The sequence below is a fragment of the Musca domestica genome, unplaced genomic scaffold, assembly GCF_030504385.1.
Source record: "Musca domestica strain aabys unplaced genomic scaffold, Musca_domestica.polishedcontigs.V.1.1 49, whole genome shotgun sequence".
NCBI lineage: Eukaryota > Metazoa > Arthropoda > Insecta > Diptera > Muscidae > Musca > Musca domestica.
The window spans coordinates 5,085,440-5,102,534 of NW_026712344.1; the positions used below are offsets into that span (position 1 = coordinate 5,085,440).

Genomic DNA, 17,095 nt, shown 5'->3' on the forward strand with positions numbered 1-17,095 from the left:
AAAAAAAATATTTTGTGCATGATCTCTATCGATTATTGAATTCAATTAATGCCATTCAAAATTTGTATGTGATACTTATGTTTCATGAACTGTGCTCTAAGAAACTTTATTTCCACAATTACTAGTTGGTGAGAATTTCAGCGGCACGTGTTTCCATGAGTTTTTCCATTGATGTAATGCTTGTCATCCAGTTATCCAATGTGGTAGCCATACTGGCAATTTGTTTGCGGTCCAAGACTCGAGGTAGAACCTGGAAACAAATTTACAAAATAAAAACAGTTCATAAACAACCATAAACATGTTAAATATATAAATTATAAATAAATAAGCGCAATTACACAGCATAAACTTGGCATTCATCTTTCATTGCTGTTCATTAAAAAATAGTGTCATTACCGTACCAAGAAACTTGCAAAACTTTTCAAAATTGTAAAACGTTAAAAAAAATTGCTAAACAGTAGTTTTTTGAAAATTCTTGCACGGAGAAGAGAAAATAAAATTTTCACAAATGCAAATTATTTTGATATTTTGAACTAATCGCTTTTCAATTTATACTATCAATAAGCAATTCAGGAGTCGGAATCTCTAACTCATTTTTTGAGTTACCGACAAAAACCGGTGATTTTGAAAACCAAAATAATTATATAAAAAAGAAATTGGAGTTGACGGCATTGGTATCTACTGGTAGTTCATAGTGACTACTTCGATTTCGTCGCTAACGTACCGACAAATTTCGTTAATTATCGAAATTATAATCATTTTAAATTTACCGACTTTTGTCGGTAACTCAAACAATGAGTTAGAGAATTCCACTAAAGATTGCTATACAAAACCAGCTTAAATTGTAAACCATATTTTCGGGTTATAAAACTCTATTAAAACAAAAAAACACATAAATAATTGCCAAAATGACATACCCAAGACATATTCACAACGCCAGCAACTTGATCAATTTCACCTTTAACCAAATCCAAGGCCAATGCTTTCATAATCAACAATTCAACTTCTTTCAAAGGAAGTTGGGTTTCCTCGGCGATATCTTCAAATGTTATAGAGCGTTGAGTGGCAGAACGCTTGAATGTCATTTCCATCAAGCAAAGCAGGGAGATTTTTTGACGCAATTTAATTTCGTGGGCAAGTAAGTCGGGAATTTTTGACCATGTGGGCTTCATATCATTGAATCTACCACGAAACAGAGATGACAAAACATAATAATTTTTTCTTTTACCTTAAATTAAGTTTCAAGATTTTTACTTTTTAATATCGCCAGTGTTAAATGCGCTCAGTAATTCCACCAACCATTCGTTCTCGGTTCCCTTCAAAGCAGTTAAAATGGGATGGGCAAGCTGGAATAAAGCAATGTCATTAAAACCCACGCCTTAATGCATTTGATCAACTTACCAATTCGCCAATATTGTAAATACCCTCACCCAAAAGGGCAGCCAGACCCAAGCAAAAAGCCTGTTGGGCCCATTGATCTTTGGGATAATTATCAATGGAACAACCCAAGAATTGTAGACCACAACGATAGTAATCACTGTGTTTACCCACACGACGATAGTAATCTGAAGCCAACATATAATATTTTCCATGGACAGGTGTTACATTGCCCACATCTTCCAAGGTGTCGCGTAATTCTTCGATAATTTTCTTGCAGGCATCTAAATCGTTCAGTTGAGACAAATAAATGTTACCTTGTATGACCTAACAACGAAAACAAAATTAGAAATACTTTAAAACCTTTGCTATTGCTGCACTTACTTGAGTATACCAGACAGCTTCATCGCAAATCTTAACCTTATCCTTGATTTTATTTAAAAATTCAATGGCCTCCTTTTTGTCGGTAATATGTTCAACAATAACCTCAACAATCTCCACAAGACCATAGGGATTGATCCTTTAAGGTAAGACAATTTTTATATGTTAAGGACCACACTAACCTGGGTTTAGCTTTATCAAACCCATACTTACTTCATTTCAAATGATTGTAGAAAATTCTGATACAACTGCAATAGGGCTTCCTCATCTTGCATGGAGGCATGACGAACAAACTTATTTAATTTTATTGTTAATTCATTCCATAATCTGTGGGCAAAATAGACAAAATTATAATAAAACTCATATAAATGGACAAAAACACTAACAACAGTAATCGGCATCTAAAACATACTTTTCATTGTACAAGTCTTCCAAGGCAGCCCATTCCGCTGCTAATTCTTTGTTGGTGGTTTTCTTTTGATTTGCCAAGTAGCCAGCTACATTAACTGTGGGTTGTGCCATTTTTTAGATATCTTTGTTCTATTTCTCCTTAACAAAATTACTTATTTTCAACTTTTACCAGTCTTCTCCGGCTGGAATAAATTTTTGCAAATCACAATTAGGGTTAAGGAAGTCGACTTGCGATTAATCGAATAATCGACTTTTAGTACTCTAAGTTCTGAAACTTGAACTCGACTATGCATTTGGGTGAAAACCGAGTACTCGACTATTCATAGTCGATTGTTCAACTTATGCTATGTTCTCATTAAAGCTGCCCTCAGACACTCCAACAGTTGGCCCAACTTGTCACTTTTAAGTTGTATGAAAAAGTTGGTCGGTCTCCTCGCACGTACCAACTTTTCATACAACTGTTGTACCAACTTTTCATTTACAAAGTATTTTTGAAGCGTCAACATGAACTCGGATGCTCTTGCGCTACTTGGAATTGACATAATTTTAGAGGAAGAAGAAGAAAGACAACTGCAGAGAAAGAAAAAGCTGAATTTATGTTTTATTTTAGTTTTTTTTCTTTTGTTTTATGATTATGTTTTGTTTTCGTTTCTTTTCTTGCGCTCAGCGCTCAAAAATTTTTGATATTTCCAACCAACTTTTGAAAAAGTTGTACAACTAGCCCTCAGACCCACCAATAGTTGTACCAACTTGTCACAAGTTGGGCCAACTGTTGGTGTGTCTGAGGGCAGCTTAAAACTTCAATCACGTCGCTCGCTCTTAAAAGTTGTGTTCCAGAACCTGCAAATTAGTACTAATTAGCACTAATTCTGCAACAACGCGTTCCCGTACTCCAAAAACTAGCAAAACTTGCAGCTCTCTCGAGAAAAAAAATGGCGCTGAGTGGTGCACATTTCTGCTTGTTTTAGCTACATGAATTTGGCCGAGCAGAAATGTGCATATTGTAAATTTGACATTTAATTAGCAGGGCTAACAAGGTTGAAAAATGTATTGATACATTTCAATAAAGAAAATGATCTACTTGAAAACTAAAGAAAAACTAATATTTGTCGTGCAAAAAACAAAAAGAGAAAATATGGAGCACTTTTGGATGATTCCAGCAGTGAAGAGGACTGGCTGAATGAGGAATCAGATTATTAATTATTATTATAAATTATTAATTTTAACTTATCGTCTTCAATACTCATTTTTTAAATGTTGGCGCTACACCAGTAAAAAAGTACTGGAACACAACTAAAATTAGCTACACGAATTAATCCGTCCATACACCAGGATTCGTAATTCATAGTAACATAATTCCTTTTTTTGTTGATTTTTATAGAAATTTGTACGAAAGTACATAAAAATTGCCTTAATAATGTTTCGAACTTTTTGTATAGATGTTTACATTTTAAATATATTTTTGTATTTTTCTGTTTTAAAATTCGGTGGGAAAGTCATTTTGTCGATACAAAACTTTGGAAAATATTGGCTCTTTTATTTCCAGTTTTCTGTCAAATTCCAACTAGGGGACAAAAAGCGTGCCGCGCATATGAGAGAAAACAAAATTTACTTTCATTTAAATGCACATACGCCATTCAACATTATATCTTTCATTCATAATTTTCAGTCTTCCTGTGAGATTAAAATCTCATTAATTTTTCTATTTTAAAATGTCATAGGCCCGTTTTTTATCCTTCCTTTGCAGTCCACTTTTGTTATCCCTTACCTTAACAAAAATAAAAGATATAGTTCACATTACCGGCTTTTCATTATTACAGCCTTCCCATGGTAGAAAAATACAGCATTGATAAGTCAAATTTATTTTAAATTTATTTTGTTTAAATTTATTTATTATCAAATATAAGTAGATTTTTATATGTTTTCTTATACGACGTCATTCTGAGGTTATTATAATAAGCATTTTTCAACAATTTTTACAAATTTAAATAATTTTTCATTCAACATTTTCAATTTCAAAATTGGTTTGACAGTTCATTGTCCCAGCAGCTGCGTCGATGCGTCTACCTATATACTTCTACTATGAGCCTTCCGTTAAAATAAATGATTTTTATACAGAGTAAAAGTAACTGGTAGTTGTTGCATTTTTTCACAATGTCATCTTCCTAATAGTTTAAAAATGGTAAACAAAACTAATTTTTGATTAATTTCGTGAAATAAATCTATAATTCAGTTCTTCGATATAAAATAAACTATTAGCGTTATCCATTATTTATTTAAATAAATTCTGTTGTTATTTTCAGATTATCAATAAAAAAATATAGCAACATGAATTCAGTAAACTTTACGTTAAAATGTAAAGGGAAGACTGTCAGAACTTTTGCTTATCGGACAGTTCATACTTAAACTAAACTTGTAATAACGTGTATGTGTAATAATGTATGTGTCCGACAACATCGCTTTTTTATCTATAGGATAGATGTAATAACCGTCCATAATTTATTTTTTCGATAAATGCTATCATTTCTTAGGGATGACATATATATCATCGTAGTTCCGAGAGTGATTTGAATATAGCAAAGAACAAAAATCTTTTTTCGCTCAGAAAATTTTGTGTGGGGAATCAAGTAGATATTTCATAATTAGGTCGAATAAAGATTAAAGGGCGAATCACGTGCCATGTGAACTTAGATTTACTGTGTCCAATATCAATCATGTCCTTGTTAAGGGGAAATTAGTTAGGTGTTATTGTGGTTGTGAGGTGCTTCTAAAGCGCGCGCACTTCTGTCTTGTTGCAGAAGAGAGCGAATGAGCGCATGAGAAACCAAAATGAAAGACGTCCACAACGAAGCGAACATGAAAGGAATACTTGTTAAAAATAAACAAAAAGCAAAATCCTGTGGTACTCTGTTGTTTACGAATGTGAGCAATAGTCTGTTCCAGAACCTGCAAGAATCTACTAGTTTTGCAATTTTTTTCGATATTATAAAGGGAAAATCGGTTATCGTTGCAAAAACTTTTACATTCTTGCAGTTCTGGAACAGACCAAGTCTATATAGGTCCACGTTTACCTATAGCATTTTGTAAAAAAATTAAAACATTTTTTTCGTATTACCCGGAGAATTTCTCCACTTACCCTGCGTTAATAGAGAATAATAAAATTAATTGCGAAAATATAAAAATTTGTCAATGTGACATACCAACAACCATGGTACAATCATGGTACAATGAATACAAGGTAGGCTAACTTTGAAAAAATTGCAAGTATAGAGGGATACCTGTTTGGCTTGTAATGTCAGAATTACTATCAAAACAATAAAAAAGGAAACAACTTGTTGCATTGATTTTGAATAAATAATTTAAAACAGCGAAAACTGAATGAAAGGTCAAAATTTCTTTTTAAAATCATGTTCTATACATCTCTTATGGTTTATTTCGCGACAAAAACTGGAGATTTTGTCGATGCATACGTCGCAATAAGCATTTTGAAAACACCCGAATTTGAATGTTTTCAGAACAATTTTTTTATTATTGAAAAGAATACACACACATAAACAAATGAAGTTGACATATTAAGCCAGAAAAAAAAAAAAAAAAAAAATTAAAATCATATGGTAGTTCTGCCCTAACTTGAATTCATTGTACCATGCCAACAACAACAACAACTATAAACACATCAATGAAAAGCAAATGTAGTTGTTTATTTTTGGTTTTTGTAATTTCATTTGTCTCTTAAATGTAAAAAATTACCTTCCGTCGTGATTGTGCTTTATTGTATTGTGCTCCTTTATGGTAAATTATTCGTGATTTTATATTGCTTAATGTGATTTTTTTTTATTCAAAATTATATTTTGTTAGTTTAACGGTTAAAATTTAATAGAGTTGTATTTACAACTTTTGTTCGCAGTTTGCTTCCTAAACTCTGGCGACACAGCGCCGTTGCTTGGCCCAACCAATAACGCCGTTAACACCTGCCTGCCATCGGCTTCATTATTTTGTGAGAGATTTTCTATTTGACAGTTCGAACGGAACAGCTGTAATTGTTAGACGTAAGATTCGGGTGAAGTAGCCGTGCAAGTGAAAGAAGTGACTGACCAATATCCAAAATTGTAAAAAAGGATACAAGAAGTTTTTAAATAACAACTTGAATTATTATTAAGTTTCCTATTGGACTTTGTAAATACAATTCGCCTGAAAACTGACACGCTAAAGGAAACAATAAACGGTGATAGAAACGTGCAAAGTCGATTATTGTTGTATACAGAAGACGACAAAGAGTGGAATCTTGAGAAAAGTCCACATAAATTTTCCTGCCAGAAGAAAATATTGTTGTGGTTTCTTTGCGCAACGTGTGTTTACGTTTTTTGACATAAATTGACCGAAAAGCAAACTGCTTAAATGAAAAGTTATTAAACCCCAATGTGAGGGAATGCTTTAAATTATATAATAATTCAATTGGCAACCGAATCACATTAACAAATTTTTGATTTTTAGTTTCTCGTTTTGTGTTTTTGGCTATTTTTGATGATTGTTGTGTTGTCCAACAGCCAGACGGCAGCATACGATAGCAACAAAAACAACAACAGCTATAGGAAAAGTGTATGAAACAAGAAAAAAAAAACGAAACAGGAGGGTAACAATAGCAATTGGGTCTAACCTACTCTGAAACACCCCAATAAGACACCGACAACAAAAAGTTACGTGAATTATTTAATAAACAAATCACACACTCGTTCGCTCGCTGGCACTCTACGGGAAAATATCCATATCCAGTGAAAGAAGAAAGAGGCACAAGACAATTTAACAAAATCATTCATTTAATCATCTGGCTTCCAAAACCTCAATGCCACACCAATGCAATAATTTTGATTTTTTTGCCTGTGCTATTAACAAATAAGTGATAATTATAAAAGAAACTTAAGTTTAATTGACGCCCATACGAAAAGGAAAACGTCGAGTGTGTTACGATAAATTAGAAACTCAAAATTGAAATAGAAATTAAGAAACATAAATCTATTTATCAATCACAACATACATACGCATCTACGTACGCCATCATCCTCACCATCCACGGAAAAAGGAAATCGAAAGTACAATTTTTTCACATCTTTAACCAACGATATTTGGAGAGATTTGAATTAGGTAAGTGATATGATATGAAATTATTAGCTTTTTAAGGTTAATAGGATTGGTCATAAGTGGTGCCTATTATAAATAGTTTCTACATGAATACTGGTCGATTTATCGCTTTCAAACTTTCCAAAAATAAAACAAAAAAAAAAAAAAAAAACTATGTAGGTCAACTTTGAGGTCACGTACATGTGGAAAACATAGTAAAGATTTATTAAAAACAAAAAGGTTATTGAAAAAATACAAATTAGAAAAGGTCTCGAAGGCAGTTTATTTTGTTTGATTTGTTAGTGCAAATCTTTAATTGAGAGACAGATGTAAAGGGATGTCATAAAATGTTAGCTTTCAATACCAAAAGTTCTGCAAATCCAATACGAGTAGAATTTCATCAATCTTCTTCATTTCGTTCAAAAGTTAGGGTGATTTCCACAGACGAGTAAACGGACGGACCTCGCAAAATCGACATAGAATTTTATGCTGATCGGAATATATTTATTTGTACGATCTAAAATTTATATTACAGGGGGAATTATAAACTTAATATAGCCTCCATACTATGATGTAGTTTCTAAAAAATGGGATATTTCGGAACACTTCTTCTGGAAACCAATACACAAAGGGTAAACCATTTCATCAACGTTGATATAAGTGTCCGATTTGCAAATCGCAATATTTATAATAGTATCAGATGAAGTGCAAAAATGGAAAGTTTCGGCTAAACCCTTTTTGGTACCTCTTACATTAAAGTTCGACATTTTTTAAAAGAAATATACCCATATCTTATATAAAGTGAAAAAAAAATGGTCGATATATTTCAAATCTGGTACATCGTAATATTTAATTCAGATTCAGATCAGGTGTGAAAATGGACTATATTGGTACTCTATTCCATTTTTAACTCCCTCATTTAAGATAAACATTTTGAAGAATCATAGCGCAAAATATATATTTAGATAATCGAACATAGGCTGAGAGTGTACATCATCTGTCGGCCAAATCGACTGAAACGTTCTAAACTGTCTCTGTCTGTTTGGTTTTTTTTTCTTTGGTTTCAACACCGACATTATGTTCTGTTCGTATTGCACTTACTATTTTTATACCCTACAACACTATGTGTTTGGGTATTATTAAGGGGGCTGCTAAGATATTGTAGTGTTGTAGGGTATCACATGGTCGGCCCGCACGACTATAGCCTTTGCTTACTTGTTTAACTATAAAATTAATATATTTTCCTTAATATCTCATAATACTTATTATCGATATAAAGCAATACTGATCGGCTATAATTTCTACTACAATTGTTTTTTTTTTTAAATATAATGAAAACCTTGAACTCTCTGCCATGATTCATACCTGATTGGTGTTTTTCATATACCAACCCAGAGATTATATAGTGAAGCCTTTATACAGATAACTTGATTGTTAGAAAATTTATTAATGAGTCGGCAAACGTGCCAATTTATAAGCAATCTAATTATTTAATTTTTGAAATAGATCTAGAAAGTTCGTAATATAATAGTTTGTATCATATAATTAAGTAGGAGGTTAGGTTTTGGATTAAATAATGCGCAACTTTTGTTTGAGACCGTAAGATCCATCAGTGTATCTTATACCTTCTGACAACTAATATAAAAAAGAAGAACGTCAGATGAGATGATACATTTATTTTTTAAAAATTGGGTAGGGTATTAAATGCTCTGCCCGTTCGAACTTAACTCGAGTTTACTGGTTTGTGGTATGCACGAATGTTTTAACGAAGTTATACTGTTTTTAGTAATATAATTTGAGCTACATGATAAAAATTCTCGAGTAAGTTATTTTCAATATTACTTAATACGTTTAAGTGTATAATTGATAACCGATACTATCTGGTTTTTACTGTTGGACATACTGAGGTGTTAGACATATTTGTTATACTTTATGCTGGGACATTGTATTATGTATAAAGTGGGCGAATAATGGCAGTAAAGTTATGAGAATTAATTTAGCTCAATTAACAATTAACAATTTGGCAACGATAAAATAGAATATCATCCCATAATTTATTCCACGAGAAGATGTTATATTTAACAACCGAATTCTCTTTGGATGTTTTTTTATTAGAATACTGTCTATTTTTGGAAAACATTTTTTGAATATATCATATTTGGAATAACAAAGTAGATAATGTGCTTTACACAAAGATATTGACCCCTGCATTTATTGATGGACGAATAACTTGGCTCTAGTCGGAAGGGAGTCTCGGTCAGAATTTATATGGGGTTAAATTTGTAATTTTTTGAATGTTCCCTGTTAGGTACGAGACACTTCTTTCTGAAAAGAACGCTAATACATTCATAAGGGACTTTTAAGCTTGGTGATGATACCGGTGATGATGAAAATGTTGTTAGAAAATCGTTGATATTTTTAAGGAACTCCTATCCCCTGATCCAAAGTTTGAAATATTTTTCTGGCATCCTATGATCAAAACTGTTTATTTTTAGAAAAAAAGCTTAAGCAAATCCTTACCAAAAAAGAACATGATTTTTAAGTGGCTCCATGGCAAATATAGAGGCTTTTTAAGAACTCTTCAAAGTGCTGCTGACCAAACGAAAATATTTAAGGAGCTTCTGGTTTTTAGCATTCCTGGCAAAAATATTGGATTTTCCCTAAAACTTGCTGATAAAAAATCACGAATGGTTCACAATTCCATTTTTTGGGCCTGGCTTGAAAAAAGTCAGAATTTTTCTGGAAACCTGACTTCAAGAATCGCCTGACCAAACATCTTGCATTAAAAACTAAGTTTAAACCAAAAAGCGTGGATATTCCAAGGAACTAAAAATCATAAATTTGTTAAAAACAAATGTTTAAAGAAACCTCTGACAAAAAATAGTTCGTGAATAAAAAAAATTCAATTGTTTCAAGGACCTACCTTTCTACGAAAGGTGTTGATTTTTTTTAGAATTTTTTTCAGCACTCCCTGACCAAAAATCTTGTACTTTTTAAGAAACTTATTTAAAGGACCTGCTGCACATTAGATTTCCTGGGGAAAATCGTGTACGTGGATTTGGAAAAAAATTTTGGTTTTTAAGATTTTTTAATAGCTACCCAGTCAAAAATTGAGATTTTTGATGACCTCAACATGGAAAAATTTCATTATTATGTGGATTTTAGATATTATTTCTAAATGACTTCCTGACAAAAACTGGTATGCCCATTCCGGAACTTTCTGATTAAAAATATTTCTTTCAAAGGACTCTCTGTCAACAAAATTCTTAAAATTTATTAGAATACACCCTACTTTTTTACGTTTTAGTCCCATATCGAAAATATATACGTATATCGGAAAACACATGACCCTATGTTGAGGTTCTCTATGCCGTATACTATAACCATATTTTAAAGACTGCAACTTTCTGACTGTTTTTTTTTTTATCTATACAAGTTATTTGGCTCCCCATGGGAAATGCGTAAAATCCATGGTTACAATTGGCTCACCATATACAGGTTATATATGGTCAAATAACATTGATTATTTTGAGAATGAATTATATAAAACTTAGCAAGTTTAAGTCGCTTCAGATTTAGATATAACATCTATCACAAAGATTTAGTCGCCCCTTACGACCAGAAACCTTTCCTCACCGTTTACTCCACTCTATTTCGTTATTGTTGTTTTGCCTTTAAAATATGTACATATACTGTGTATTTAACAATAATACCTTGTCACAATTTCTGTTTTAGCAACCAACATCTCTGTGGATAGATTATAATGACTTTGCCACCACATGTCCCATGACCAGTTGTAATATCATTTTATTGTTCATTTGGTGGCTCTCGACTCTTCTTTGCATTGTCGTCTGACATTATTGTGAAGCTGGGCTTTTGTTTCACTTTATTTATGATGGCATTTAGTGAGGCTATGTCATACCAGCCAACAGCAGCTACTATGTTTCGCAAACGAAAAAAATATATATTAAGGAAAGGGCTGTGATGTGTTCTTTATGCACTTGGGACTATTTTACTCATAACAGGGCGGCAGTATCATGAAAAGAGTGGGCCATCATGACAGTGGTTTCAAGTGATTTTAAAAAAAATATGAAAAAATCATTTTAATTTTCTTTTTAAAATGTTGGGTAGATCAAATTAAAAATTGAAAGGACCTAAGGTAGGGGACTAAATAGCACCAGGTTTATTATTCAATGCCTTGGGAATATTTATAACCTGTACCTGTAATATTTTGAAGTGTTTCCATAGAGAATAACATTTATGGATAAAAACGGTCAGAAAGTTGCAATCGACCAGATATATTAATTTATGTATCGACATATCAGGTTATACAAAGGGAGGGGCCTTCGAAATGGCCACTCAATTGTTTACAATTTACGGGTATGGAGTCCTTGACAATTTTTTTAACTCGTAAGTTATTGCTATTTTTAACTTGTTAAACCAGATAATTTATAGACAAAAAGTGATTGGGTAATTTAAAAGATTTTTTTTAATTCCTGATTTTTTTGCCACATCTAAGTCCTGGAAAAATATTCTTAAAACATTCACTCTTAAAAACTCGATTTTTTGGCAAGAAAATCTTGAAATCAGGAGCTGCTTAAAACAATTTTTTTAAAAAAAAATCAGAATTTTTCTTATTCCTAATTTTGATCAGGAGATCGTTAAATTTTTTATTAAAAATACAAGATCCAAATTAATTGAATGTTTTTTTTTTAAATCTCGGGTTGTTGTTCCTTAACAATATTACAAAAAAGTAGATTTTTGTTTAGGGATGTCGATTTTGTTTAGGGATGTGGATTTTTAAGGAGCACAAGTTTTTAGCTCCTTAAAATTTTCCTTAAAAATCCACATTTTTGGTCAGGAGGTCCTCAATTTTTTTTCTTAAAAATCTACGTTTTTTGGCCAGGTGATCTAATTAAAAAAGATGTTGGAACTAATTTTCTTAAGAACATAGATTTTGTTTCGTAGGTCCTTGAAGTAATTTCCCGAAAAAAAAAACACACGATTTTTGGCCGGGAACCCATCAATTTTTTTTGGGTAGATGTCCCTGAAAAATCGTTGAAAAATTCTTAAATTCTATATCTAGGGTGTTCTTGAAAATGGTCAGTGAGTCTGTGAAATGATTTTCGGTAAGGAGATATTTAATTTATTTTTTTATAGGATCTTTCGTCATCCACGATTTTGGGCCAGGAGGTTCCAAAAAAATCTTAAATTTTATGAAAATTAATCCGAATTGTCTGTACAAATGGGTCATAAAAAAAGTTTCATTAAAATTGTTTGCTCGATCCAGGTCCACAAAAATATTCGATCGTATTTTTTTATCAGGAAGTTCCAAAAGAAGCCAATATTTTTGACCAGGAAATCTAACTATCGGCAGGTCTCGAAACATGTATCTTTAAAGCCTACTAGGAAGTCTTCGATAAAAAGTCTTAAAAATTCTTAATTTTTTTTTATCACAGAACGTAGAGATCTTTATAAATACAAGGTCCATAAAAAGTACTCTTGGGAATATGTGATTTTGTTAGTATTTCCCATATAAAAAACACAATTTCCGGCCAAAAGGTCCTCTAAATAATTTCCTTGAAAAAAATTCTTTGAAATTTGAGATCATTGGGTAGGAAGCCTCTCAAATTCCTGCAAATACTCCTAAAAATTACACATTTTTCTTCAAAAATCCGAAGAAGTCCTTGAAAAAATATCTTTAAAAGTCCAAAATTTTTGGTCACTAAATCCTTGGTTTCTTTAAGAGGTCCTCGAAAAATGTATTAAAAATCCAGGATTTTGGTCGTTATGTATTTTTAAACATTTTCTGAAAATCACAATTATTCTAACTCGGTCACGATGTGTAAAGCATGGACCAAATCGCACACTCCCTTCGAGAGTTATGGTGCGTCATAGGGTCTAAAATGGCATAACCTATAACATTTGAAGCCATCAGTCGGAATGTGTAATGTTTCCTGTAGGTCTTTTGTAAAGAAATTAGCTAACAGAAGGAAAACTTCCGTAAGATATTAAATAACCCCCTTCTGTTCTGCCGGTCTTTTGGGGATAGAAATCTTCAGTAAATGTTCCATATCCTCTGCTAAATTTATGTATGACAAAGGCATCTGATTTTCTCATCTGGCAGGATTTCCAAAAATATGTATCTCAACTTTGTCGCAAGTATCTCTCTTGCCACAGTATGCAGTACGGTACTGTAAAGCCTTTTTCGAATGGTAATATTTTCTCCTAGTCTCCTAGTTTTGGCATGCGAGAAAATTTATGAAGATCTTAATTTATGTGCAGATGAGTAGGGTTGACTGTCTGACTGACAGCGACTCTGGAGGATGTAAAATATTACATTAAAATCTAGCTCAAGCTAAAAAGAAATTTAATTTAAATGTTTTAACAATAAGGGTTTCGTGCGAATGGATTTAAACTTTATATATTCTTTTGGATGCCCTTCTTCTTCATTTCCTCCCACTTGGATGTCTTAGGCTTCCCATACACACACACAGCAAACGCAAAATAAATCTTTAACCAGACACAGATACCTTCGAGGACAAAAGGCAACCAAGGGGTTAATGTCGCACACGACCTCCCGTTGTGTTTACAATGTCATAAACCTGAAAAGGCTACATTGGAGGAGGGAATGATCAAACAAAACAAAGTAGATTAACTACCCAGCCACTCAACTCTTTTCTTTTTTTTTTTATTTTTCCTTTTCTTTATGTTGTTCTTGCCACATTTTCCGGTGTAATTGAAAGTGTAATAACAAGTCACTTATGTGTGTCAAAGGGCATCGGTAGAAGGTGTGAAATTCATGTTGGCGCCTTCTACAATGCTGCGACACATTATTCTGGTTTTTCCTTAAAAAATTGTTTTTAACAACAAACCTGACAACTCTTACAAAGAAAAGCGGAAGACATCATAAAAACCAATGAATTTAAACAAACATCTCGGTGTTTAAGTGGCAATAAAACAGAAAGCAAGTTAAATTTTAATTGTTATTGCCGTCCATGTGTGTGTGTGAGTGCGAGCGAGCACTAGAAGCTAATGTTTTGTCTGGCTGGGGAAATCCAAGTATCAAGACGCTTGAAAACAACGAAAGAGTTTAGTGAGCTTAACATAATAATATACAACGGAGAGGTTTTTCAAAATTTGTATAAAAGTACTTTATTATTGGCAGGAAAAAGCTCAATTTTTTTATTTCTCTATAAAATATCACCATCAAATCTCCTATATAAAGTAGAAGACTCTGAAACGAACTTCCATAGAAAGGAGTCAGTAGATAGAAGATATATTATAGATTTAAAATATTCAAGGCCTTCAATAAATATTCTATGCATAGAAGACCTTCAAGTTATTTTCTGTAGACGAACAACCTTCAGTTGGTAAGGGTTGGAGAATTTTTAAAAGGTCTCCGATATATGCATATGCAGATAGATCTTTATATGCTAGATCTATACGGAGTATTTATTTATTCACTTGGTCGTGAAAAATACTCACGAGTGGGAGTACTCAAGCACCACGAGTTTTTTAGGAATTTAGTCTTCACACCTTTGCAAATGCAAATGTCCATCTAAAAATTAAAATTAAAAAAGTTTTCGATAAGAGTTAAATCTGCACGATTTCGAGTATATTTTTCTCATAGGAGTACTCGCGCTTGATTTCGAGTAAAGAGTGAAACTCGCACGAATTCGAGCAATCATTTCGGAACCACAAGGGGTTTTCTCTATATAGAAGATCATCAGGAGATTATCCATGGGCAGAAGAGTTTCACTATAATGTTTACATACAGAAAAACTTCAAGAGGTCTTGGATGGACAAAATTTCTTGTTTTCGAGTGGGAGTAAAATACGCTCGTAATCGAACTGAATCTACTCTTGAAGAGCAAAAAAAAAAAAAAAAAAAAGAAACACGTTGAAGGTCGAAGTCGTATCTTTGTATCAAATCAGAGTAAGCTTCTTGCAAAACTCGCACTCTCTGAGAACCCTCACTCGTGACTGTATTGCACTCGGAAGTAAAATCGAGCACATCAGTTCTAACGACCATCGGTAATTACATGGTAATATGGAAAATAAGTTTAATTGGTTTTGATTTCAAAGGAAAAACCCATTATTTCCGCCTACTGATAAAATAGAAGCTAGTTTGTTTACATTATACAGGGTGAGATAAAAAAAACTGCAACAAATTATTTTTAAATTTTTTTAAATTTTATTGAATGAAAGCAAAAAATCTCGAAAATAGCATCAAATTTTAGAATAAGTTTAGATTTGTTCGAATTGATCACCTTTGGCACGAATTACGGCCAATGAAACCATCACATGCTGCCCGAATGTTGCTCTGCGGTATTTTGGCCCATTTCCGGCGAAGCGCTTGCTTGATGTGATAGACACTTGGGTATTTTTTAGTGCCAACCTAGCTTTCCAAAATACTCCAGACACAATAATCCAACGGATTGGTATCTGGAGATTATGGTGACCATTGTGCGCTGGAAATGAAGCGAAGAACCTCATTTTGTAACCATTCTAGGTTGGCGCGTGCTGAGTGCGATGGTGCTGAGTTCTGTTGGAATGTCCAAGGTCTGCGGCCAACATTTTTGCGTACTCAAGAGTTTAATACATCCTCCAGAATATTTGCGCGATAATATTCGGCATATATTCTGATGCCATGGTCGATTAATAAGAGGGCGACAATCAGCTGTTATGGCGGTCCAAATCATAACAATGGCCGTCGCTTGAGCTCTGATAGCCAACCGAAGGTGCACATTTTCAGCTGACCTCTTCGGCATGTAAATACGATAATTTTGTTTGTTTACAAACCGCTGGACCACGAATGTTTTCTCATCGGAGAAAAGCTAATTCGGCAGTCCACCACTTTCAGCCAAGTGAAGCAACTCTTTAGCTTTTTTGAGTCTATTTTCTTTCTGTTGCGGTGTAAGTTCTTGCACTTTTTGGAATTTCAATGGCTTTACTCCGAGCTCATTTTTCAATATTTGCCGAATGGAATATTGCGATATGTTCAGCTCACAAGCCATTTTTCGGCCACTGCGACGCGTGTTTCAATTAAGTCGCTTCTTTACTTATCGAACCATTTCTGCTGATGTTGCTGTTTTCTTCCGTGTATTTCCTTGGGGCTACGCTACCAGTATCACGGTAATGAGCGATGGTACGAGACACAAAAGATTTATTCACATCTAAATGCTGGAGTGCTCCCCTTGTGGTTTCCAGCCAAATATAAAGAAATCACACTATCACGCTTGAATTCCATCACGAATAACTTTTTTCTGAAAAATTCTCACCAAAATGCTTTTGTACGCTGGAAAACAATATAAAGAACTGTCACTGGAATAATTTTAACAGCTGTAAGACGAGTGATTTAGAAATGACAGCAGTCTGAAGTTGGTTGCAGTTTTTTCATCTCACTCTGTATTTTAATGGGTACCTCCACATTATTGCTGGATACCGATTAGAAGATTGTCAGGTCAACCCCCACAACCAGGCAAACTAAATTAAAACACAAAAATGAGGTATGGTGGAATTAATCACAAATTCAATTCTTTGTGTGTTTTTTTGCTCCTTGTGGCAGTTTGGTAGGTACTTACTCTCTATACCATGATCATATTAAAATAGGAAGTAAGGATGCTGTTTCGTAAGTAGTTACTGATGCCAGAAGTGTACTCAATGAACCCATTATTTAGGTTCATTGAGAAGATTACCTTATAAATGTATTTTATCTATTAGACCTGCAAAATGGTATTTTAAACGTGCATAAGGCATTTTATCCTCAAACAGATGAACCAACTAAAATTCATTGCAATCATATA

At 33.2% G+C, this 17,095-nt stretch overlaps 2 protein-coding genes across 2 annotated transcripts in view; one reads left to right on the forward strand and one right to left on the reverse strand.

Annotated features, from left to right (window-relative positions):
- On the reverse strand, positions 1-2,394 carry LOC101893209 (26S proteasome non-ATPase regulatory subunit 13). Its single transcript, XM_005184520.4, has 7 exons — positions 2,171-2,394; positions 1,972-2,085; positions 1,762-1,897; positions 1,402-1,704; positions 1,255-1,346; positions 918-1,182; positions 1-250 (listed from the first exon to the last, which is right to left on the reverse strand). The coding sequence occupies exons 1-7, from the start codon at positions 2,278-2,280 to the stop codon at positions 122-124; spliced, it is 1,149 nt and encodes a 382-aa protein (XP_005184577.2). The 5' UTR covers positions 2,281-2,394; the 3' UTR covers positions 1-121.
- A 3,792-nt stretch (positions 2,395-6,186) lies between these two features.
- LOC101892909 (3-hydroxy-3-methylglutaryl-coenzyme A reductase) overlaps positions 6,187-17,095 on the forward strand; it is a 154,989-nt gene continuing 144,080 nt past the window's right edge. Inside the window, exon 1 of the mRNA XM_059127985.1 lies at positions 6,187-7,311. The gene's annotated coding sequence lies outside the window, so the exon portion shown is untranslated. The remainder of the gene's footprint in view (positions 7,312-17,095) is intronic.

Coding starts and splice junctions, on each gene's coding strand:
- LOC101893209 (XM_005184520.4), bottom strand. CDS start 2,280: ATGGCACAACCCACAGTTAATGTAGCTGGCTACTTGGCAAATCAAAAG. Junction 2,086..2,170: donor GAAGACTTGTACAATGAAAA/GTATGTTTTAGA, acceptor TTTTGCCCACAG/ATTATGGAATGAATTAACAA. Junction 1,347..1,401: donor TTTACAATATTGGCGAATTG/GTAAGTTGATCA, acceptor GCTTTATTCCAG/CTTGCCCATCCCATTTTAAC.